At 45.2% G+C, this 26,599-nt stretch overlaps 1 protein-coding gene across 1 annotated transcript in view; it reads left to right on the forward strand.

Moving 5' to 3' along the window:
• Window positions 1-334: 334 nt before the first annotated feature.
• The window catches only part of jag2b (jagged canonical Notch ligand 2b), a 41,650-nt gene continuing 15,385 nt past the window's right edge, over window positions 335-26,599 (forward strand). Inside the window, exons 1-5 of the mRNA XM_070925357.1 lie at window positions 335-403; window positions 1,106-1,426; window positions 18,697-18,751; window positions 22,725-22,982; window positions 24,028-24,088. Coding sequence (XP_070781458.1) covers window positions 335-403; window positions 1,106-1,426; window positions 18,697-18,751; window positions 22,725-22,982; window positions 24,028-24,088 — 764 coding nt within the window. The remainder of the gene's footprint in view (window positions 404-1,105; window positions 1,427-18,696; window positions 18,752-22,724; window positions 22,983-24,027; window positions 24,089-26,599) is intronic.

The raw sequence follows: 26,599 nt of genomic DNA on the forward strand, positions 1-26,599 counted from the left end.
CTGTGGCTACGAAACATCTCAGTTGCTGTGTGGAGAGATTTGACGGAGGGACACTCCTGTACATGGACCATCACTGCGCTGCAACCCGCCGCCTGCTCTCTCTCTCTCTCGCTCTCACACACACACACACACACGCACGCACACGCACACATGTAATGCCTCGGTGAAATCTGGACGGACGCGGTGGACAAAAACACGCATGTGAAGATTTTCTTTTTGCATGTCAGGAGAGGAGGAACTCGTCGCCGGGTCCGCGGCTGTTTGTCTTCTCTTATCGCTGCCCCCCCCCCCCCACCCCCTCCACCCCTCTATGTCACTCTAATTAATCGGAGGCATGTGGAATCGCACCAGGATTAGGAATTGCTTCCCGATAGTGTGCCTGCTGTTGACGTTATGGACGGAGGTAAGACGAGGGGGGCTCTGGTTCTGTTGCGGAATATTTCACCCCCGCTCCACCTTAAACGAAATCAATGTTTCAAAATGACCAATGTCAAAAGTTGGTGGGCGTGGGGCAGATGCGTCTGCTCCCCGGCGGCGCGTATTCGCGTCACATTCATCGATAATTGAATTGCGTAGCCGTCAGTTGTGGAGCATGTGATCGTGTTACCATGACAAGACTGAAGTGTGGGGAATTGATACGGGCTTACTCTCCATTTTGGTCGCCGAGCAGAGAGCCCTGAACGTTTTTTGTTTTTTTTTTGTTTTTTTTTGGAGAAGGGGGGGGGGGATTAGGCCTGAATCAAGAAGTTGTAAGTTGCATTGCATCAATTGGCTGCTGCAGTGGTTCATTTGCCCCCGTCTGAGAGTGACCTGCTTGTCTTAAAAAAAAAAAAAACCCCTGCCTGCAAACTGTGGGCTGTTCACGTGCTCCGTTCATGATGCAGCACATTGTTTTGGAATATGCACCCAATCTGCATATAAGCTTTATAATGGGGGGGGGGGGCATTGAGGGTAACTGTTGTTGGCCACTTGTCTATTTTTTTACGCACCAATTTGAGCACCCCCCCCCCCCCAAAAAAAAAAAAAAAGCCTGTAGCCTGTTAATACAGGCCTATACATCTATATATATATATAATTTTGGTCTTTTTTAAAATGTTGTTTCTAGGTGTCCCAGTCAACCGGCTATTTCGAGCTGCAGCTGATCTCCGTGGAGAATGTGAACGGCGAGTTGGCGGACGGGGAGTGCTGCGACGGCTCCAGGAGCTCCCAGGACCTGCGCTGCACTCGAGACGAGTGCGACACTTACTTCAAGATCTGCCTGAAGGAGTACCAGTTGGAGGTCACCACCACCGGCCCCTGCACGTTCGGAGCTGGATCTACCCAAGTTCTCGGTGGAAATATGTTTTCTTTTAAGGGCGCAAAGAATAACCCGAATAAAATCGACGAAGCTGGCAAGATTTTGATCCCCTTCCAGTTCGCCTGGCCGGTGAGTGCGATTTCCATGTGTGTCTTGGCACCTTTTCTCTCTGGAGAGAGAGAGCACAGCACCGAACCCAGTTAAAAAATTGGGCAATTTAATTTTTGTATGTATACACATGCCTGGGGGAACACATCTTAAAGCCTTTTGTTATTGGTTTGGAGCCACTCTCCCATTCCGCATACATTCGATACACAGCAGCCAAAACCTTAACCAAATCCTTAAGGATTTCTGGTACATTTGGCATCAGTGTGATCCATTAAGCTGCAGGTTATTTGGATAAAATTTCACCTTTTTAAAAACAGGTTCCACTGTGGAGCTGCAGGAGTTTTCTGCACAGGAAGTTGCTCAAAAGAAAATTAGCCAGCAAATGCCCCAAAAGTTTTCAAATGTGAGAATTTGCTTCTTTTCTCGGTCTTATGTGGTAGTTTTTGGACTGTTTGTCGGACTAAACAAGACATTTGACGACTGGGATGGTGTGATGGGTATTTTTTCGCTGTTGGTTTATGACCAAGCGATCAATCGAATCGATTAAATGATCAGCAGACCAATTGATGATCATAACTTGCAGCCCTAGTTTGCAATGGCAGGAAAGAAAAAAAACCTCACAGACAAACTTTTTTTTTTTTTTTTTATCCAAATCAGTGCTGGGCCAAGTGCAGAGAAGATAGACCTCATTACACGGGGGTTCTTAGCAGCATCCTGTCCTCCATGAGAATTGACACACATCACTGCTAAACGACTGCATGCTTCACAAGGATCCGATTGCAGCTACAGCGGTTCACAGTGTCATCTGGGTCATCTTTTAAAGTTGCCCTGATATATGAGGGTTGGCTTTGTTCCAATCCACCAGCTTGCACCTGCCAAGGCCATGATAGGGTAATTAGACGGGGGAAAATGCTTTGATATGCAGACCCTGGAGGGGGGGGGGGGTTACTTCTCCTATGGAGAAACGGTTATTTGCAAAGTTGTTTACCTCGGAACGTGACATTTTGCTGATTCATGACTAACTTCTCCGTTTATGCAAGGCAATATTAAGCTAAACAAATGTTCACAGGAGTCTGGTGTGAGGCATGAGAATGGCACGTACTGTATTTGGGGTGCAGCCTGGTTGTATGTGATGGATGGATGCTCCAATTCATTCTCTTTTATAATGATGAATGAGTGACATTACGCTGTGAGTGAAATATGTGTTCAGCTGAAGTGAGCGATGCCTCCGGGCAGTGGTTCGGTGTGTACCACACACACACACACACACACACACACACACACACACACACACCCACAGCCTCCTCTCCTGCTGTGGGTGCCAGGTGGCCAGGTGGCCCCTCCAGGGCAATTAAGCTTGTCTGACTGCAGATGAGTGATAGCTGATGGATTAGGCACACGAATAAAGTGTGCATGCAGTAAAAAAAAAATCCTAAGCACCAGTCCTGTAGCACTCAACACCCTTTTTATTTGTTTGTTTGAGAGGAAGGCACTGAATTTCTATCATCTAGCTCTTGTTCCCATCGAGTTCAAGTGACTGTATTGTAAATTGCTTTGGACAGTGTGAAGTAACGTGGTGGTGTTTTTAAAAATGAAGCTATTGTTGTGGTGCTACATGTTTTTTTATGTAGTGGTGGTGTTGTAGCGGGCCAGAGGAACTAGACTGTAATGTGAATGGTAGAGGACTAGTTGATTTATCTGGAGCTGAAACGATTAGTTTTGATAATTATTACTATTTTGATACTTGAATCATCTTAATCATCTAGGTAATTGTGGAAGCAACAATGTCCCTCATTTTCTGGTTCCATCTTTTTAGTTGTCTGTTGGACAAAAGAAGACATCTGAAGACGCCTGATTGTGAGAAATTTCACCATTTTCTGGTGTTATTTAGACCAAAAGATTCATCAATTAATCAAGAAGCTAATCAGCGGAATAACTGGTGATGAAACAGTTGTTAGTTGTCATAGATTAGATGATCAACGGAAGATTCGTGTGAATATTTTCTGGTTAACTTCACATTCTATGATGGTAAACTGAATATCTCTGGGTGTTTGAATGTAGCACCTCTTGGCACTTGATGGGCGTTTTTCTTCAAATAACCAAATGATTCATTGAAAACAATAATCGGCACATTATTAGCTGCATGCAGCTCTCTTATTAAGAAAAGCGTGAGCTGCTTATTTGGAAATTGAGCCCGTAAAAGGTTTGACGATAATAAAAAGACTGATAAAACTTGATGCCCAAGTAATGATCGGCCCTGTGTGCTAGTGCTGTTCTCCTTGTAGCCTTTTGTGTTGAAGGCATCACATGTTTGATCCACGTTTCGTCTTTGTGTCTTTAACGATTTCAGGGTTGCCCGCAGCTGTCTACGGCCGAGGTGGTCCGCCTTTTTAGTGAATTAACAGCCACCTTTGCTGACGTTTTTAGGCTTCAGGGGAAAATAGCCAAGGTGCGATTTCACGCAGTCGCAGCCATATAGTTAATGAGGGAGGCCATTGTTTGGACCATCAGGTGGGAAGGTGGGTTAGGGGCAACATTTACCACCTCGGCTAACCAATTTTTTGGGGCCAACCCTGGATTTATCTTGAAGCTCCGTGTACATAAAAACCTCGCACATCAAACATTCACCATCACATAGACCCACTCTCTCACTCGACTCGTTGACTGACACCTCGAGGTCGAGGTGAAGAGGGCTATTCTGGTGTGTTGTCTTTCTGTTAAGTGGCCCAGGCTGATAACGGTGCACTATTCCAGTGCCAGATGTCACAACAAGCCTGCGGGGTCACTTGCTGTGGCGTTGTCGCTTTCCTCGCTGAAGAAACAAAGATGCAGTGTACTATTGGCTGTGTCATCTGGCCAACTGCCCATTTTAAGCCCCATGGAAACCAATGAGGGGCTGGACTCTTCTGCCATCTTGAACCCAGCATCTGAGACAATCTGAAGATGAAAGAATGCAGGAAGGTTCTGAAATGTGACATCTTTTGGAAATCCTTAAATATCAATAAAGCTGCCTTTTTCCTGTTCTGGGCGACACAATTACTGATTGTGGTCTGTCTCAAACATGCAATCTACATGCATCATTCAACTGAGAAAGCGGGACATCATTTTGACAGGCTCGGCTGTGCAAGTGTGTAAGTTAGTCGGGTTGGAAGTCGATATCTCAATTCAGTCAAAACATCTATCATCATGACTAAAATGTTCTCAAGAATTGGCAAAACTGTAGCTGCTAAAGTGTCCAAAGACTTCACTCTGATGTGTTTTCCCAAGATTGATGCAGTTAGATTGAACATTTTTCTGACAAAAAAAACGGTGATTTTCAAATGGTCCTTGAAATCCTGAGCGGTGACAATTATGCCAATTCTCCCGAAGAGCACTCTCCAGCCGAGTGCAGTGCAGTCGTGCTGTAACAGTGAAAACCGTCCCGCATTTCTGGGAAAGGCTTCTTCTTCTTCTTGTTCTGTGAAGACACCCAGACATCATAGCCTCCTCTCTTCTCGGCCCAGTTATCATCACACCAGTGTGATGCACTCGCTAATGGCTGATTTTACTCAGATTGCGTGATGCTTATCCATTCTTTGGAAGTCCTCCCAGTGATTCTCCAGCTCTGGCTTGTCTTGCCGGCATGCCAATAAAGAGACTGACTATTGATACTGCTGCCACCTCTGAGCTCAGCCTACACTCAGTGTTTCCCTGCAGGTCTGAATTTACAGTAAATGCTCAATGCTGCTGCCGTCTCTTCTCGTGGGTTTTTTAGTCTTTTCTTTGGGTGCCATTGATATTGTAATGCACTTTTGTAAGCGGAGGGAGTTTGTTTTGCTGTGAAGCAGTTGTACCTAATTGAGTGTTCAGGGTTGACTCATGAAACAAACATGTTTACTCATTTGCATTTCATTTTTCTCATGCTTTTGTCTCCCTACTTATTGTTAAGGAATAGCTTATTTTGGGAAATAAAGCTGATTTGCTTTCTTTCGTTCTGAGGGTGTTTATAACATTATAAAGAGTGCGGCCTATTTGTAGAGAGTAAGTGTCGCGACATGACTGTTGTTGTGATTTGGCGCTGTATAAATGAAATTGAATTGGATTGACGTGAGAAGATGAATACCACTCTCATGTCTGTACAGAGCTGGAGCCAGGATGTGGTTAGCATAGCTTAGCAGAAAGACCGGAAACAAGGAGAAACAGGTTGTCTGGCGCTCTCTCTCTCTCTCTCTCTCTCTCTCTCTCTCTCTCTCTTGCTGAAGTAAAAAAAAAAAAAAAAAGACTAAGACTGAGTTGAGAGCCATGCTAGCAGGACTGGGAGGCTAAAAGTATAGAAATGCTAACATATGCAGGCTAACACGCTCGCAAAGACAGCGCTGACATGTTTAGAGTGCTCACCATCTTAGTTTAGCATGTTGGTAAGTACAGCTGAGTCTGATGGGAATAGTTATTAGCGTTAGCATAGCTATGAAATAAGCCTACCAGCGCCTCTAAAGCTCACGAATGACTGTTTGCATGCATCTTGTTTGTTCAATCCCCACATAAACAGAAATATAAAAACAAACGGGGTGGTTTTAGAAGGAAGTGGTGTAACCGCTTCTTGACAAACGCTTCTTGTGCGCGGATTAAATGAACAAGATCTAATGTGTGTTCGTTGGGGGGGCTTTTAGAGGAGGTGGGTGTGCTGTTGAACTTTTATAGGGAGCCAGGCTAGCTGTTTCCAGCCTTCGCGCTCAGCTAGGCTAATCACCGAAAGATTACACTGGTATCAATCCTCTGACTCTTGGGAAGAAATATTTGCTATCAGACAGTCGGCAGTATGTGGACCCTACTGCACCTCCGTGGGCATCGAACATTAACGCGCTCCAGCAGCTTGCTGACCAAGTTAAGGCCTCGGTTTGGCCCGTCTGATTGAGTTTCCATTTTGTTGGCCCGTGCTGTGTGAGCACTTCAGGGGAGAGAGGCACGGCCTACTTCCATTTGATCACTAATGAAATTGCCGGTGAAATTTCTCTCCCTCTCTCTCCTCCGCCCCCCCCAGCTGCATCAGCCGGACATCCGTTTGATATGAGCCTTCCTGTAACCGTATCTGCTCTGGACCTCCCTCAGCTTTTAAACAGATGCATGTAGTTAGACCTGGAGTTGATCTGCAACAGCTACTCTCCTCATCAGAGAAGCTTAATTGTTACTTTAGAAGATTGAGTGGAATATTTTGAATTTGAATGTTGTGGATCAAGGGATGAAGTGTGTGTGTGTGTGCGTGAGTACCAAGTTGGTTTGCTTGTTCTGATGGTCTCAAAAGTGGGAGGTACAGACGATCTCATTCACACTTTAAACGACAAGTTAATCTGCACAGACCTGTTGAAGATTGTTTGTCTTGGAACAAGCCCAAACTATTTGAATGATTTTGGCTCGCTGTTCTTGCCACGTGCACGTCAAATGCACGCAGTGTTGCTGTCATGCTTTTTTTGTTCCTGTCAAGCATTGTTCTGCGTGTCTTTTCTTTTCTGGTACCAATAAATCAAGTACTAGTACCTTGCTAGTCAAGGTCAGACTTGTTCCACTTCTACAAAAGTCTTCACAGAAGATATTGTAATGCAGCCAACAGTGCCTTACTCAATCATTGTTTACATTTCTGCTTTCTAGCATCTCAGATCCTGTCCATGGATCAGCATCCAACTGTCCAATTGGACTGTGTGGATGGATGTGCCCTTGGGGTTCGGCAATATAACGTGTCAATCGACGACGTCTGAAGGCAAAAGTGTTTTTATAGCTGTTCTGAAAGGCCAGGCTCGAAGGCGGGGCTAAAAGCCTGTCGTCATGGCCTCCTCCTGGCTGCGTCACACTGCCTCCCTGATCACTTTGTCTCAACGTGATGAATCCAGTAACTGGGGATAATGGCACGCACTTTCGAACATGGTGTTCATGGTGAAATTTGTTTTTACAAAAACTGATCGATGCAGTCCATAATTCTGATGTTGAAAGTGTGTGTGTGTGTGTGGGGGGGGGGGGGGGGGGGGGGGGGGGGGTATTGACACTTCATGACAATCAAGCACTTAGACTGCAAGGACAAAGCACATGGACAAAATCTTATGAATGGGGCTCTTTTGGCTTTCTATAGATACAAATACTAATATCCTTTCCTATAAAATAGTACTGTAGAAAGTGTCAAATTTTGAAATGTAGTTAGTACAGAGCTCTGTGCTTTTTTTTCTGTTTGGGATTCCTGTTCATTTATATCCCAGTGTTAAATCCAAATTCTGTGCCAACAAAAACTTGCTAACAGTAACAAAAGACCATCAGCACTGTTTGTTTTAAGCTCTATTTCGTAGGTGTATATACTCTTTGGGATTTTACTCAATTTGGGAATCTCCTCATATGCATATCAAGTCAGTTGTCTTGATTTCTTTTCACTGCCGTTTCTGGTTGTCTTCCTAGCGCTTGCAGTGCACGCTGATGAGAAAACAAGATCTGAGCTGCATGTGAGGGGAAAAATCAGGACTGGGACACTTACAGATACACTGCAGTGCTTATTATTATTATTATTATTATTAGTAAGAAGTAGGACAGAGGCTTTAGTAGAAGCTCATTCAAACACCTTGACTCTGTACATGTGCTGTACGTCTCCCCCTCCCTCTGTCCTCGCTGCCTGAGACGGCAGTCAGCTATATTTTGGTTGCACACACACACACACACACACACACACACACACACACACACACACACACACACAGGCTAACACAGGCTGCCATGGTTAGCCACACCTGATGCGGCGCTTGTCAGAGCTGTTGCTAGGAGACGGCTACATAGGCCTCTAGTAAACAATTATCTTTCCTTTCTGTGGCTCCCTCCCCCATCCCCCCCTCCTCTGGTCCCAGGGCTGCTGCGTGGAAAGCCACTTGCACCAGTCTCACCTGTGATTCAGCTCAGCTCCGTATTGATTATGCAATTAACAAGTCAGGCAGAAATGACAGCTTTTTTCTGAGACCTCCGCCCCTTTTCTGAAAGGGGTGCTTAGGGTCTGATATTTGGATTTCAAGGTTGTAATTACACAAAGATCTAAGTGTACAGTGGTCATCAATCATCATACATTTGGCATAAAACACGTATTTTTAGTATTTTAAATAGTAGTAGTAGTAGTAGTAGTTCTTAAAATGACCTTTTAATTGATTGTCGCCATATTGGAATTATTTGTAATGTATTATTTCTGGTGCTCTTGATGACATTATGGCTTGTTAATCCCTTAACAAACCTACATGGACTTTCTACACACACGCAGGGTAATGCTCGCAACATCCATCTATCCAACATGTTTCATTGTAAAATTTCGAGGTCTCGTGCTCTTTCTTGCAAGCATCAATTATTAAAAGTGATTTAAAACTGTGTTACATCGACTACTTGTCTTTGTGTGTAAAGTGTATAATCGGTGAAGGTGAAGGAGTGGGAAGAAAGCCACCATCACTTTAACCCCATGCCCTGGTTTCCCCCCCCGCCCCCCCCCCAGACACTGAACATTTAGTGTCTCAGAAGTCTTACGTGCCGTTGCCTGTCGTCACAGTTTACAAGTCTGACAGACATCTGTGTTGTTGCTTCGCTCATCAACAAAGATGCAGTGTAGTATTGACTGTGATCTGGACAGCTGCCCTGTGGAAACCCGTGTGCGCAGAGCTCCATCTGACCATCTGACTCCGACTACATTCTTAATATTAAATGGATCTGTGTTGTGGTGTCGGGGAGGAGGCAGCGGGGATTTCCTCTGAGAACACTCTGTTTTGTTCATTCTGGGATTTCACATAAGGTACAGCGTGTGCAAGTGCTGCTTTTAGGGTCCATAAATTAAAAGGTAGTTTTCCTACTCCGTGCCCCGGGGAGGAGATGCTGTTTTAACTTGTGCTTTGCCCGTTTAATGTCGTACATACCAGAGTTCAAACAAGGCATATGGCACATTTGTTTGGCATCAGCTGTTTTATTGAGAAAGTTCCTCATTACTTACTTTTGAACATTTCCACTGTCGGCTATCATTAAAATGAATTTAAATCCCTTTTAACTTTTGACTTTATTGAAATGATTTGGACTTTCTGGGATGCTGTATGTATTTCAGTGACTTTCTACTAATTTTGGACACATTTCTGCCTGTGCCAAAACGCACCAATTTCCCTCTGGTACTGTCCTCCTTACCTAGTTAACTTGCAAAGCTGATGGCCCAAACTATATCCAGAAGTTGATGTGTGTAAACCGTTGTCCTAAGCTTAGTTGTGTACAGAATCTGTGCAAACCTGTGCAGAACCTGGTTTTCTCAGTCTCTCGTTAGCTTTCAGCTTACCAGTCTGTCATGATGATGGGTGACTTGAAAGTAGTGACGATGGTGCTGCTGGACAAACGACCAACGCGGCCGTATTACACCGTGATGGTCCGGTTTAAGTGTCTAATTCCAAGTGGAGCCATCATGAATAGTTGCCATCCATCATGTCTGCTCCCTCTGTTTGCATGCTCCCAACTGAGGTATTCAGATGCAAAATGGATGAGATGCTAACAATGTTCTTGCTCAAGGTTGGTGCCTCACTGCAGACCACAGTTTAAGCAAAGCACCGCACTGTGAGTAGCCCGTCATGTCAAGTGGCTTCATCGTTTTTTGAATGTGTAAACCAACATTCAAATTTGTTGCGGGCTGTCATGGAAACATTTCTTATAGGACCCTGTGTAAAGATGATGCAGGCATCATTTTCCACAATAAATGTACAATATGTTCTAATTATTTTTACTAAATTGTTGGCTATAGTAGTTTAGATTGTTGATTGTGGTCACGAGTATCCTATCCCACAAGGTGACGGCCGAGCATCCAACATATTGAACATAAAATCGACCTGAAGCTGCGTGTAGTCTGTGTCTTTAAGGGGAATACACGAGTCGTTTTGTTATGATGGCGCAGGTTTTCCTATGGGTGCGTTCAGGAGCACGCTGGCCTGAGTAGCCTCTCGTGGGTCTGAACTCGTGTGACACTTGAGGAAGCTCCACTGTGTGTTTATGTCTGCAGTATCTGAGCCACTGTACCTGTGACTATAGGCTACCTGTACAATGTGCCCATGCCTGCAGAGTATGTACAAGATGTTTTGGTTTAACGCAGATTAAATTGTGTTGCAATTGATAAGAGTCAGGTTTTTCAGTTTTCTCCCCTTCTTTAATGCATCCAAACAACCAATAAGATAACCAGTGATTTTCAGACCAAAAGATCTGTGAGTCTGTTTTAGGTCTGTTTTTTTTTTTGTTTTGTTATTTCTTCAGAAACATAATTGCTGTGTTTCGTCTTATTAACAACATGAGTGGAATAGGCTGCTTTGAAAATAGCCCATTGCCGACTCCCATCAGTGTGGCAGCACATCCTTTGTGAATGAACGACTGCTGGCAACACAGTCGGGAGAAACTACAGATATCGACTGAGAAGCACAGTTTTCAAAGGCTGGTGGCTTGTTAACGTTCACATTAATTGTAATTAACTCCAGTCGTCTGTTAATAAGGCCGAGAGGACTGGAAGCCTCCACAACATCATTTCAGCTCTGCATGCTGTGGTTTGGCGAGAAGTCTGCCAACGTACTTGCAGCACAACAGAAAATTGCCTGACTGCACAGAGCAGGCGCCTGTTTAATTTGCAGACAATGCACAGGTTCATGCCACCTCCAGTATTTTAACAGCATAGTTTTTGAAGTTCATATTATCTAACGTAGTAAAAATGCTGAAAGAGGGTCGAAGGGTTTGCTGGGAAGTATGTGGATCCACATTAGCTGCTGAATCACAACAGCTATTCGCGTTTGGGTCCAGAAGACGAATTTAATACACTGACAATAAAAATCACGTCACCGTCAGCACAGTTGGAAATCAACAATGGCAGCACCTACAATCACGTCCACATTTTCTGAAACTACTTCCTTACGTCCCGCTGAATCATTATGTTGTTGGTGTACGAGTCCTTTATCGGAGGCTACAACTGGTGTAGCAGAGTATTGCCTGAAACGGGCTGCTCAGGTGCTGCTGTCAACACGTGCTGTTCAACCACTGGGCTCACGACAGATGCGTGGTTGTGTGCGTTGACTTGTCTGTTTGAACACACTGTACGTTCGTGCTGCTGTAGCCCACCGCGTCCCCTGCCTCTTGTTAAATGAATGGTGTGCAGGTGCTAGAGGCTCCTTGTGGGGGTAATTAAAGCATGTCATTACATGGGCAGTTAAATTGTCACTGTACTGTTGAACCTGTTTGAAATGATAATGAGGCTCGGCTGGAGGCGGTGCTGTATCGCTCTCCAGTCAGGCGCCCTGTTGCTTTGGATCAGGAATTAGCCTGTTAATGTTTCTGAAGCATGTCTTTTGCTGTAGAAGCTCTTAAGACAATTTAAGGGAAATTAACACCTGAGAGCCGCAAGAGCTGAGCTTTAACAGCATTCTTTGACACCCCTGTCACATGTTTCTTTGGCACACATGATGATGATGATGATGAAGATATGACATGTCACACTAGTATTTTCAGATAACAATACGTACCTCCGTGTTTTGATAGAACCTGTCCTTGATAAAGGCATGAAAAAGCTTTTGATCCGTTTCATTTCTCCCTCACGGATTTTTTCTATTTTTGAGCAAGCAAGAAATCCAGCTCACTTCAGGGCATTGTTTCAAATTAAAAACATGTCAATTACTAGATTTCTACTCGGACATATCTGTGGTTTGCGTGTGAAGTCATTTAGCTTTTCTATGTAAATGTGCACGTGTTTATTTTATGTGTTGCATAGTCTTGGATCATGCTGGTTAATTAGCACCAGGAGGGGAGGGGTTTGTTGTATTGGAAGTGCATGGGTAATGACCCTGTTGGCATAGTAGCAGCATGCTCAATGGGCTGTGTGTGTGTGTGTGTGTGCACAGACGGTATACACCAGCCAGCCAAATGCCTTGCCTTCAGTGCGACATCTCTTGGCACACGACTTTGGCAAGCAACTTGTGTGTAGAACTCGCAGCCCTCCACCTCACTACTCAGCAGAGAGATGATGATGTTTTACAGTCTGTAACCTGCGTTCTTCAACAACCACACATGTAGTTGTTGAAGCGTAAAAGAATATTGTGCTGTAGTGCCTCGAGTGGTTGGTCAGAGGTGCTTGTCTTCTCTGCGGGGTTTCATTCAAACTAAACGCCAAAGAAACATATTTATAGCCTTCTTGTTCTGTCAGGTTGATGTAAATGGCGTTTAGTTTAGCGCAGTAATCGCAGACTAGTTCCTGGTGTTTGTTTGGGGGGGAAAAGCACGCTGGTTGTAGTCCCGCTGTAGAGCTTAAACGATTAGTCGGTAATTAATTGGTCACCTGACAAGAAATTAATTGATGTAATTCAATCAAGCTGCCAAAGAAACTGCCAAATGTTCAGTGGTTCAAGCTTGCGTTTCAAATTTGCTGCTTTCCTGTTTTTTTTAAAATGTATTATGAATGAGGATAAGCCCCAAGAGATGACATGATAGATGAAATACTCTATGTGAATATGTCTTGTTTGTATGTGATTCTACGGTGGAACTTAAACTAAAAACCTTCCAACTTGTACTTCTCCGCCTGCCAACATCATCGCCACGTTTGCAAGGATTTTGCCACCGGAGGTCTTTGATCCTTGCCTCTGAACAGATTGAGGAGCTAGACCAAGACAGATTTTGCATTTGAGTCCCACCCTCCAGGCAGAAGTGATGGGAAGCTGGTTCAGCTCCACATCTACTTTCTACCCTTCATTGGAAGAGGCTGCTCCCCCAACCCCCTAACAAACCTCTAGGCTTTGTGATATTCAGCCTGTTTGGTGTCCATGCGTTAATGACCCCACAGTATCATTCAGAGTTAATGATACCAAATGATTTTCGCTTCCAGTTAGTCTTAATGACTAATTGGGGAAAAAAAAGATGCAACTGGACATTTCAGAGTTGATTAACATCATTTTATGGGACCATCTTTCAATCTCTTATTCCTCATATTGAGACAGCTATTATCCATTAATGCCCATTAAGAGTGATCGAGTACCGCCGTTATCCAACCATATTTTTTACTGGTAATTCCAAAGATCAGTGTCTGAAGGTAGAAGATGCATCACATGCTGTTGTGCCCCCTATTCAGCAGGCACGGCCTCGCTGGAATAGCGTAGACTCAGCCCTAGTAAAACCAAAAGCTGGGATTGACATCACAGATTAATGAAGATTACATGCAGCGATTACTGGCCACGGGATGAATTGTGATGACCTCATGTCCCATCAGAAGGCAATAAATCAGGAGATGTCAGTGGAACTCCCCCGTGGAGGAGGTGGGGAACAGGGAGGTGGACATTCAGGTCACCTCTCAATGACATGGGAACAGAAATAGCTCAAGGTTACAGACTGTTTGTTTTTGTAGGGAGTACACATCTGTGAATTTTTTAAAGGCATCAAAAAAACAAACTCCTAGGAATAATTCTTAAAAGCTCAATCAACATCTGAGGTCCCGACTTTCCCCAAGAGGCAGAAATGAGTCAATCAAACCTCGCATCTACAATGCAGACGCACCCCTCCATTGATACCGAATTGTTGGCAGACTGGGAACTTGCATGGGATTACACACCAGGCCTGGATCTCACATTCTTCGTATTCTTCGAATGCAAACACGCACATCGCCCCACATGCAGAGGGCTGACCCTTCTTTTGAAAAAGAAGCGTGCAGATCCCATGCTTAGTGACCCCAACCTGCCCCGGCTTCCACTTCCCACTGCCACCTCTCTCTGTTCCCTGCCCCCCCCCCCCTTCTTTTTTTTTTTTTTATTTCAATGACCACCTTCCACTCACCCATCCACCCCTCATCTGGCGTGGGAAACTACACCTGTGGCTCTCCCCAGACATCCCCACCACGTCTTCTGCCTCCACCAAAATGGCCTTTTGTGATGACTCTACCTGAATTCAGTGAAATGAGGTTTGGTTCATTTTGTGCCGTGCGATGCAAAGAGTGCCACTTTAGTGTTGCGTCATTTCAAGCAAACAGATTCACTGAGCACAAGACGCATAAACATCCAATTCTTTTTTTTTTTTCCACCATGCCCCCTTTCTTGACTTGAAAACTAGGATTTCTCTGAGTAAATCCTCTAATCCATTAGGGGAAGGGCCGGGTAGGGTTTTGGAGATTTGACTGACAGAGGATTCTTTGTGGTCTCGGATGAAGTATTTCACACTGTCAAATGTAGTTGATGTGTGTGTGTGTGTGTGTGTGTGTGTGTGTGTGTTTTTGAGTTGAGAAAAAGGGCACGTTAATGAAATTAGCATATTTTCTGAGTTGTAGCACAGTCGGATATGAGATTAGGACTCATGCAAGAACCACTGGCAGCTTTTTTTTTTTTGACTTCGCCCATGCAACTGTCCTGGCCAGGCTCAGTAGCACACATGCTGACACTAATTGTCCTCGTGCTGACTGTGTCTCTTCATGGACAATGGTTTTGATTGGGATGGGGGTGAGTTATGGTGTTGGGACAAGGGTCTTTGTTCAGTAGCCTTTCCCCCTGCCCTCCCCCACTTCTCCCCATTATCCCCCTGCCCATCCATCTATCTTGTTCCAACCATTTGGGCAGCTGTCACTTAATCCAGCTAATCACAGACTGGGATGGTCTGTGGGAAACCAGACTAGTCCGTGGCTTTGCTCGACCCTAACACACACTGACTCAGGAACTGTTAAACCAAACGTTTACAACATGTAGGCATGCAAGCAAGCCCGGATTTTCAGTAAACCCAAAAGGTGGAGGTCACAATATGGCCACCTGTTCTTTCTTGGATCTTTGATTCTGCCTCATGACGAGGTTTGTCTGCAACACTTGAATGGTCTCACGATACAGGCAGACCTCTTCTCAAGATCTGCGGCCACTAATGCACGCATTGCCACTCATAGTTCCCCTTGTATGCATTGGCATATGCACACACCCACCCACATGCTCAGACTGGGGCAGCCAGCCCACCCTTTTGTGGTGGGGGGAGGGGGATTGGGTGGAAAGGTCAGAAGCCGAGCTACATGTCGTGGGATGATCCACGTTCATGTCAAATAATCCATCTTTGAGGCCGCATCTGTTGTGCGTCTGCGGTTGGACGGGTTGGCAGAGTTTCCGGCAACAGAAGCACGAGCATCACCCCTCGCCAAAACCCCCAGACTCACTCCTCTCTTCATACCCCTTTCGTCTAACTACAGCTTTCTTTCGAAACCGCCTCCCCTACCCCCAGCCTAGTTTTGGCCTCTCATGTCTTACCGGTAGCTACAGTCTCATGCAGCTGTACCCCCCCTGTGCCCAAACTCTGACCCAAGCCCTTTAGCTCACCCCTATCCCGTCATCTTCCATCCCCTTCTCTTGTCACCCGTGGTCTTCCACAATAACACTCCCCTCCCCTTCCTCCCGCCGCCACCCACAGCCAGACAAGCCTACTTAATCCCACAGCCCAGCAGCAACCAGCCTACCAGCTTGTTGGTCCCCCAGATCAACAACACAGACTGACACACACACACACATTTTCCAATCCCCTCCCTGTGATTTCTCTTTCCCGCTTCATTGAAGCGACCACAAGGCCCTCAAATACTTGCCTTATACTTTTTTTGTAACCCCCCCCCCCCCCCCCCCCCCCTCAGGCCAACGTCCTATCAATGACATTACAGTAGAGGTCACAGCAGTCACACTGTGGCTACTACAACTGTCACTGGTGGTGACGTAATGAGTGTTATTTAGGTCAGCTGGTTGCCTAGCAGTGTGCCCTGCAGCACACCAGCTAGATTACTCCTGTGATGCTGGTTAGCTCGGTTAGCTTCCATCTGTGTGTGTTCATGAAAAAGAATTCTACATTTTGCTTTTTTTTTTTTTTTTTTTTTAAGAACAGTCCCCCAATACCCATGAAGTATCAGTTAAAATGTGTATATAATGGTCACATTCACTCAACACTTGGAGTGGGGATCTCAGGTAAAACTAAGGCTGCAACTAGTGATTATTCCTGTTATCGATGAATCTGATTTTATTAATCGTTAAGTCCACGAGTCAGAAAATAGTGAAAACAACCATCCAATTAAAAAATTATATAAAACAATAAAAAAAAAGCGAATCTTCACATTTGAGAAACTTGATTTATTTTTTTCTTTGCTTGAGAAATGCCTAAAAGCATTAATAGATTATCATCTTTGAAGGTGATTTTAATTTTCAGCTGATCCACTAATTTGATAACTCAACTAATCATTTCAGCACAGGGTGAAACACGCTCATCAGTGCACCACTACTGTGATACTGGTCAACTGTAAAGCATAACTTGTGAAACAAGATAATCCCCTTAGCGGCTGATTTACCTCGCTGTCTGACAACCGAGGACAAAGCCAGGCCGAGTTCATCGCGCACAGCTAATATTGGCAAAGTGACCTTCTCAATGGACATCATACCTGCTGGGGCTTTATTTTCCCTGAAAACATTGTGGAAGACCACCTGCCTTTCTTAGCATTTCTTGTTGGGTTTCATATATATTAATTGTGCTTAGAGGAAAGCTGTAACTGATTTTAAGATTAGAGACACAGGAAAAGGCGGTCCAAGTGGGTTTCAGTGGTGGTCTAACCGGTGGTCTCAATAAGACTCGGGATTGAGAACCATAATCTGCTGTAGCCAACCATAGCATCTTTTCAGGAATAATCGCATTTCCCAAAATGTTGTACTGTTCTTTTTAATATCAACATATACCAAATATAGATATTAATATCTAGTAGTTACTTGACTTTCTGTTAATGGACTAGCTAGGGCTGGCAGTATATGTCATTCATTTGAATATCCAGATGTCTCCCGACTCGAGGTGGCTGGCTATCTCAAAGTGAAATTAGCAGTCGCAACAATGAGAGGGGCAGGCTGGGAAAAAGAAACCAAGAGCCAGCAGTCTGCTCATATCAGGCTGGCGTCTTGTTGAAACACAAACGGCATAAGCGGATGAATTAGTGTTTGGACTTTTCTTCTCTCTCTGTGCTTTAAACTGACGATTAAACGGTGCTCTGCTCAGTTGAAGCATCTAGCGCCGACGGCCCACAATTGTGCGGGTTACTTCTTGAAAGCGTGTGCCAGTGAGCGCCGAGATACGAGACCTGATGCGCACCACAGAGGGACGAGCTACAGTGTGAAGTACTCCAGCAAAATGAACATTTTTGCACTTTGGCAGATGGCTGCCTATTCTTCATGTTGATCTGTGGCCTTTTCCTCAGTTGAACCCCATGACACATCCCGATGCTGTGCCTTTGTTGCCAGGATTTTTGCGTCCCAGCTGCAAAGCAGGCTCATACTACCCCCCCCCGCCCGCCCCCCGCCCGCCCCCCGCCCAGTCCACATTGCATACTGAGCCAGAGGAAAGTTGGTACAGCCCTGGCAGTTTGCTCTTCCCTTGTGTCCTTCCATCTCCACATCTCCTTCAGCTTCTCTTGGCTTCTTCCCACAGTTGTACTCACCGTATCTTACTCTTATCTCTGATATCTCTGAATCATCGGCGTAACTCAAGCGCACCTCCAGGCATCGGGGGGCCGAGTTGCATATGAGACTCTGTAGTAGCAATGAAATCGATCTTTGCATCATCTGTGTGTGTGTGTGTGTGTGTGTGTGAGTTGATGCTTGTAGAAGAGTTGCATGGCTAAAATGATCATCCCCATTATTCTACATATATTACAAACCCATTGTGATTATTAATGTTTACTTCTCAGTGGATTTGGGAACAAGATAACAAAGGCTGTCTGTTAAATGTTCCTGTTTTTCGTAGCTGTACGTTAGCGATGATGATTGGAGATGAAACATTGTTGACTGCCAAACACATTTTTACACCCTGACGATGCCTTTGTCTTTTTATCTGGTGTCTATTCTGTTTTTTTTTTTTTTACATTTGAGCCAGTGAAATGCAGAAATGAAATTGATTGAGTTTCTCTGGCATTATCAAGTCTCGTGAAATGGAAATGTTGGAATGGAAGTGAGCTGTGACTAGTTACAGTGCTCATATCATACCCTACCATGCCTTCACTCTACAGGCAACTTGAGACACCATTTACTGGATTTTGATTCCTAAACAGGGTGATTGTGTTTCCTCATGTTGTTGGGGGGGGGGGAAGCTAAGGAGCAGCATCGCCCTGCTGCAGCATACGGACACAGCTGTTCATGCTACCTCAGCTGGGGCTGAAGTGCCGCTGATGCTGATTTATCTGATTGCGCATTTCGCCTCGTGTTGGGAATGTGAAGCAGAGAGATGCTGTTTCGTCCACATTTCACCTGACTGATTTTCTTTTTTTTCCTTTTCCCCTCCAGCGGACGTACACGTTGATTCTAGAGGCCTGGGACTGGGACAACACAACGCGCAACAGTAAGTCTAAACTTCGCGCACACCTCAATGCAGTGGCCTTTTGTGAAACTGCACTGACTGCATGATGGTGGTCACTGGAGCAGGTTGAAAACTGTCCACCGAAGCCCCTCAAGACTCTTCATATAGAATGTAAGCCTCAGTTCGTCTCAGCTATGTTGGCTCTGGCGGTCAGATCTGACCAGCTGTATCCTGTTTTCCTTTTGGTTATGTCCGCTGGGTGGACTCCTGTACAGCCCCTCTTTCCCGTCTGAGCAGTAGCCCAGTCTGGGAGGAAGAGGACCCATTGAGGACTATAACGTCTGTGTGTGTGTGTGTGGATGTAGCTTTGATCTGTGGAGACGGTGGCATTTTTCGCGAGTCTCTAATACCTTTCTGTGCATTCAAACATGAACGCATATATTTACTGGACCACACTGTCCTCTCCAGTCTAAACTTGCTCCTTTTATTTATATGAGCTCATTGCATCCTGTTTTGTCCATAACATCAAACGCACTTCCACTCGCGAATGCGGACAATGGAGAAGAAATAGATCTTGACATCATAGCGCTTTGATTAGACCGTTGCATGCCCTGTGTAGTCTCTGCTTCTGCACGAGGGCCTCCAGTAATTGTGTACATCTACAGTAATTAGTTCTGATGTTACTGATGGGTGCAAGGCTTTAAATGTGGCTTGAGAAACCGTCCAATTGATTTTCTGCCAGCTACTTGCCCTTAAGTCAAATTGCTATATAGTAGCAAAATAGATGCATTTCGGGTGTAAGGATACAAGACACAAAAACCACATTTTCAGCACTTCCAAAGGTCATTAATTTATTTATGACTTTTTCATTTTCCACCAAAGTGGAGAAGGAATTTGATAAAACGGAAGCTCGGGCAGGTTTGATTCATCTGTGTTGGATGCTGTTTGAAAGCCGCAGCGAGGCCGCTGTTAGGTCACAGACATCAGCTGACTTCAACCTTTTAATGTCACGGGGTTCATGAAACACAAACGTCTGGAACAACTGCTCCTTTCAACCTCTGTGGAAGATCACAAGGGAGTCTGCTCATAGTGGCAAGCCTCCGTAAGGTCACAGCGAGTCGCAGCAGCGATCGCAGCCTTGGCCTGGCAGGTGGGCCGGGCAGGTCGCACATACTACATGTTATAATATGTAATATCATGGCAGCCGCATCACTCCACAAACATGTGGAGTGTAGAAATCAGAGCTTGGTTTTCACAGTTCAAAAAGATGTATGAGAGCGAGTGTATGTGATGCCAGAACCGTCTTTTGTTACCAAAGAAAATACTTTTGGTACATATATATATATATATTTTTTTAGCATCTATTTAATATGCCTACTCGAGATGTAACACAGATTTAACTTGTGTTGAGTTTGTCTTCCAAGCGTGAAGTCTCATGGGTTAAAGGTGGAATTGGTCCAGTAGATCGCCTCAAACAGCAGCCGCGAGTCGCCCGTGAAAAGTACGTCCACTAAAAGTGCTTGTTTTTGCCAGTGACAGATTGTTATTCTAAGTGTCTAACAAAAAGGTCCATCTCTGCCCCTGATGTTGTTTAAAGACGTTTGTTGTTTAACCAGAAGCTGTTGTCCTCCTGCAACAACTCAAACCTCTTGTGAGATTTCAGAGCGAGGCTTCTCCACAGGCGTGGCATTTTTATTTCATAGTTATGCAGACGAACAACCCCATGTGGGTTTTAGTTAACTATCCAGTAGCGCTGAAGACACCAGTGGCCTCCAGTCAAACTGAGACAAAAACAGGAGCCTGCACGCTCAGTCACATCTCCATTTGACGATCTGGCCGAGATTTAGAAAAGGTTAAAACCATTTTACGGCAGGAGGCCTCTGCAATGGAACAAGCGCTTTGATTAAAAAAAAAAAGTGAACATCCGACTACAGACGGTGTAGCTGTCTCACCATATCCTGAGTGATCAGTCCTAAATGAGGTTGACGTGGAGCTGGATCAAGTTGTTTCGTGGCCCTCTAGGCAGCCATTCTTGTAATGCTCCTCAGTGATGTTTTATGGACATGTTTTCATTGTTGCCTCTGCTACCAATTTTGTTATTTGACTGGAATGGTCCATTTGCAAAGTGATTCTTTCTTTGATCTTGTCCCTATTATCTCTCTGGCCCTCTCTGGGTTTTACGGTTAACTCGGTTAATCAGTAAGAGTAAAGGGAAAAGTAAATAACGTGATTTCATAATAATAAGAATAATAAGAATAAACCCTTGAGGTGATCTTTTGTGCACAAAAAGAGACGTGCGGAACAAAACGTGGAAGTACATGGTGGTGTGACGCTCGTTCCTGGGCCTGAGTCAGCACCATCCTCATGTCTTGTCCTACGTAAGAGCCCACCGGCGCGTTGGTCGTGTCAGTCCTCTCCTCCAGCGTCACGTCCTCCAGTGTGCCTCTCTTCCCTTCCCCCTGTGTCCTCAGGAAAGGCAGCCGGCTGTTTTCCTTGTGTTTATCGAGCAGGAAGTGGAGTGGACTGGGCGGCCGGGATCAGTGTTTAGACACCGAGGTAGCAGAGCCCGGCTTGGGCCCGGAGCCCATTGTTCTCTATCTGGCAACTGCCGGGGGTTATTTCTGTTATTGTTGCTTAATTCTGTCTGACATTGTGTCAGTCCCCAGCAGAGGAAGGCGTGTGTGTGTGTGTGTGTGTGTGTGTGTGTGTGTGTGTGTTCCTGCATGCTCACTTCAAAATGTCTATGGTGCATTGCAGCCATGGAGGAAAGGAAATCACAGACCCCCTATTTCCATAGAGATTGTTTGCCAGCTTCGATCCCACTGCGATAAAGATTGCTTTCTTTCTGGAAGCTGGCGCTGCAGCGAGCCCCACCGAGGCAAACAATGTTTAATGCGCTAGAGGCTAAATGGTGGCGACCTCCCGACATGACAATGCACATACAGAGAGCTCGGGGGCACTGTGGTGATGTGTGCTATCAGCAGAAAATGGATCAATTTGGAGACAGTGAATTTCAATTGCATACTTAAAATTCAGTGGGTACTTTACACACACACACACACACACACACACACAATGTGATATCAAAGCGTCTGTCTGCTATAATAAGAACGCGCTGCTTTATCTAGCGAGGGAGTGACTTTACATCAGAATAAAGGAGAGAATAAAGGAGATCACTGTCCGATGTCGTCTTCAAATGACACATTTTTATCACCTCACTAAATGCAGTGGCTGCTGGAGGCCCCGTGAGTTCTCTTTCACGCTTTTGTTTTCCCAGACAGACAAAACTTCGGTTGTGTGCATTTAGTTAACTGTTAACTTGTAGTGCCGTGTAACTTTTTAACTTTTCTGCTAATAGTGTTTAGCCAAGATGCTAACCCGTCCAGGTCCTGACGGCCCGAGCAGAAGTTACACGTTTGTTGTGAACACAGCATTAAAATATCGTCACATGTTAAGCTGATATTGCAAACTTCTTTGCCAACGATCCCTTATTTACATCCAGCAGTTACAGAGAAACCTTATCATTCATTTGGAGTGGTGTGTCTGACCACCAATATTCGCTCTCTTTTAGAGATTTTACGTTCGTTTTTGGTCTGCACCAACCAAATATCTGGCTCTTTAGCTGCTCAGTGTTCCACTTTGTTCACCAGCTAGTCTCTGTCTGTGTCTGTCTGTTGTTTGGTGCTGAGCAGGTAGGTGTTTTAGCTGAAAATAGTGTCCTGCTGCAGCTGAAAATGCTGAAAATGACTCTATGGGAGCGGTGAGAGTGAACCAAAACAATCAAGTTACGGCCAGACAGCTAAACAATGAGCTTAAACTACCTCTGACGCTCTATACAGCGGAGCTGCAGATTGGAGAGATCATTTCCTGTATGGTCTTCGTCACCTCTTCAGAGTGTAGGTTATTTGTAAGGGGGTGAGGTGAAATTTTGAAATGTTCCTCCACTTGTTTCTGTGGTCACATTTGGAACAAAACGTATATACAAGTTTTGTCTTCATCTGTTTTTTTGTTGCAGGTGAAGAGGAACTGCTGATTGAACGCAGCATTCGCACTGGTATGCTCAACCCCGGCGACCCCTGGCAGACCATCCCGCACGACGGCCCGGTGGCTCGCCTCATCTATCGTATCCGAGTGCGCTGTGACGATAACTACTACGGCAACAAGTGCAATGTGCTGTGTGTTCCCCGCGACGACTACTTCGGCCACTATCGCTGCGAGCCCTCGGGGGCCCGGGTGTGCCTGGATGGCTGGATGGGCCCAGAATGCAGGACAGGTGAGAGCGTCTCGGCAAATGTCCTGGACTCGGGACCAAGAGCGACTGCAAAAGTTCATGAAGACAGTTTTGTTCTTAATCAGATGTGTCAAGCCAGACTTTCAAGCTTTAGTTGATTCTAGCTTCTGAAATGGGAAAAGATTTGCTGCTATTCGATGTTTGAGTTTTGGACTTTTTGTGCTCTGGAAGCTTGTGATGGGCTTTTTTTTTTGTTGGCATTTTAAAGACTTTGAAATTGGGCAATTAATTGAAAAAAATGATCAGTGGATTATCTCATTAAATTGTCATTAGTTGCAGCCCTATTTTTCAACTCTAAAGTGTTCAAAGTGCTCAGATTATTTTCTGAAAGTATGCAGTTTTGTTACTAAAAGCTTAAATGAAACATGTAATCTGACGCACTGCACTTCTTTGACTGTCACTCCAGGCTTCTGTACATATTGCATCACTAGTGAAAGTATTGAAATGAAGCACAACCAGTGAGATAACTTCTCTTCAAGTGAATCCAAAGGCATTATCCAAGTACCTTCTCAAGGAGCACGGGGGAAATGCAACGTGCGCTGCCTGCTTATGTTAAAGCCCAGCGGCATGAGGGTCGTGCATGTGGGTGGTGGTAGAGAGGGTGGGTGGGGGGGGGGCTCAATAAATCACCCAACTGACCTTAGAAGACGAAGGGTGAAAAGAGGAGGGGCTGGATTGTTTTTAAGAGGGGGGTCATGTTGTACATGCAGGCTATAAAGTTGTCCCTTCCTCCACCCCCCCCCACCCCCCCAGCCCTGGTCAGGGTGCCATGAATTCTCACGTCTTGTTGCACTTGTTAGAAAGACGGCAAACAAACGAGCTTCTCCTCCTCCCACCTTTCCAATTCCGTTGCCTCCCTTCGTGTCCCTCGCTTGTCTCTGGCCCTCTTTCTCAAAGAATAACAGGTTCTCTATGAGAAGAAATGTGATGATGCGTGTCTCCCGCTGGGATTTAAATATCACCTTTTTTTTTTTAAATTGTTCCCCTCTCTCTCTCTCTGTCTTCCTGCTTTTTTTTTTTTTCTCAGCGATCTGCAAGCAAGGCTGCAACCTGTTACATGGCAGCTGCTCTGTCCCAGGGGAATGCAAGTAAGATGAGCAGCAATCTCTGTCTCTTTCATATTCAGAAATGTGACTCTTCAGGATCTCTGTCTCTTTGGTGTACTGCTATTATCTAGGCAAAGATTACTGTGTGTTTAGATTATATTGTACATGCATGTTTGATATTTTTATATATATATATATTTTTTTTTTTGGGGGGGGGGGGGGGGGGGGGGGGTTTGGTCTGTTTGTAATAGAAAGGTGGATCCTGTAACAACTGAAAAGGCAACTGCAGTCGTCTTAGAACAGTCGAGCTAAATGTGTGAAAGACAAAAAGAGTGATTTTAGATGCCAAACTGAGGCACCTTCACTTGTCGTAGCCTGTTTTTTTTTTTTTTTTTGTGTCAGCCCTTTTTCTTCCCTTGTGGGCATCTCCACCTCGGTTCAGAAGAAAAGGGCAACGCCGCGCCTGCCTTCTTGTATTTTTAGCCACCTGAAATCCTCCACAGAATACCAAGCATCTCATCAGCGCTCTGCGGCTCGGACCGAAGAAGAAGGGAGTTGCAGTGTGCGATTTTGACCACTGTAAACGTGCTGGGAATTGTCATATCCCCTCCCCATCCGCATTGCAGTCCTCCTTGAAGGGCAAGGGGCAGGAAAGGAAATGAATATCCCACTGTGTTATGTACATTTCCCAAAGTGGAAATGACAGTTAGATAAAATGACGTGGAATGGCCCCATAGATCCACGTTTCCAGGATGTGGCACATCCCGTCGTCATTTGTAAACCCCCCCCCCTCCCACCTGCCAGATGGAAAGAGACACTTGCCTCAATTATTAGGAAAAGGGGGGGGTTTGGCTCGGAGCCGAGGAATAACAGGGGATGACCAGTTTTAGGAAACTGCTCCACATTCCTTTGTGTCTGCCTCAATCAGTGGGCTGCATCCTTATTCCAGTTAGCAGACAGACAAAAGGGGGGAACACTTTATTCTTGTCAAATGTCAAGTCCCAGTCAACAAGAAAGGGGACGTGAATAGAAGAGCAGCGCTCAAAGAATCTTCCTGCAGCGGCATGAATTTAATGAAGCCTCAGGTCACAGAAGCCTGCCATCAACTCCCTCGCCATCTCCTTTCATTCCCTTTATCCCATCACAGTTTTATGGGCTTTGCCCCGTTTGCCTCCGCCTTTTTAGGAAACACAAAAGCTGCTGCATGTCTGTTGTTGCGCTGCCGCGTCGAGGCTCTTTATTAGCGCACATTAGGCTTGTTCTGACATATTTGTCGAAGGCTTGCCGTGTCCCAAGAATCACTTGCGTAAGTGATGCAACTCATTTCTCACCACTCTGAACGTTTTGGAAACTTTGACATTGCAAGATGTTGGAATCCAATGCGAAACATCACGCCTACACCCGCAAGGGGTTGATGATTAATCGTGATATCAATATGGCCAAGAATGAAACCACAGAATGCCCCTTTTGATGCCTTCAAGCTTAAAAAGCAGTAATCGAGTCTCCTTGCCAAAGTTCTGTTAGTGTTATTGCTACATTGCTGTCAGACCCTCTGAAGCTAATCATATACAGTGGAAGAAGCATGCCAAGTATTCCCGATGCCCCTTTACCCCCCCCCCCCGTCTCTCAGAGAGACAGCGGTGCCGTCTGCAAGAGACTCAAAATAGCCGTCAATTGACAAGACAGCTGGCTCGACGACACCACAGCCTTGGAATAGCCGAGCGCTGTCATGAGGCTGCAGGCGTGTGCGCACATACACTGTGTACACACAGTTGTCTCCAGCCACTCGCTCTCAGAACCCACCGTGCCACCCTGGTAGTCCTCAGGCCCACACTCTAACCCAAGTACGGGAGCCGCTGGAAGTATTCTTAACCCCTCCTGCCCTGGAATGTCACCCTCCCGGAAGATTAGTTGGCCAGAGGCCGTGGGATAGGTTCACGCAAGAGCCGATACAGTATTAGGTGTGTTTCCACTGGTTGCATCTGAGGGCTCTCCTCTCGCCACTAGTAGACTCTCTCAGTCCCTTTTGCACCTGTGGCAGCTCTGTGGTTTGAGTCCTGAATCAGGGCCTAATGGATATCTTCAGAAATTCTTCCAAGACCCTCCCACAGACTTTGTGATTATTATTTATAATCGTGCCATAAAACAACTTCGGTGATGGGTTTGATTTTGAGAAACTTTGCTTTTTTGTGGCAGCTTCTCTCTCGACTCAATCGCAGCCATTTAGGCCTTCAAAAACCAGGACGATCAGCTCGCGGGGGAAAAAACGAGACACATACTTTTTTTTTTTATGTTCACCTTTTTATCAGGTTACCTTGACTTTATTTCTCGTGGCTACATCCACAGCAGAAGTAGGAAATTGTGCACAACAAATCAATACAACCTGATTCGTTTCCCCGTGTAGACAATATAAAAAGATAACTCCGAATGTAATATGAGTAAAGCTGTAAGAGAAATGTGAGGTTATTCATATTAGGTGGTGGTGACAATGTGACCAGTTACAATAAGAAAGAACATTCTAATATATCTTGTGAATATGAACACAATAATAAT

Source organism: Enoplosus armatus, chromosome 19 (assembly GCF_043641665.1).
Source record: "Enoplosus armatus isolate fEnoArm2 chromosome 19, fEnoArm2.hap1, whole genome shotgun sequence".
NCBI lineage: Eukaryota > Metazoa > Chordata > Actinopteri > Centrarchiformes > Enoplosidae > Enoplosus > Enoplosus armatus.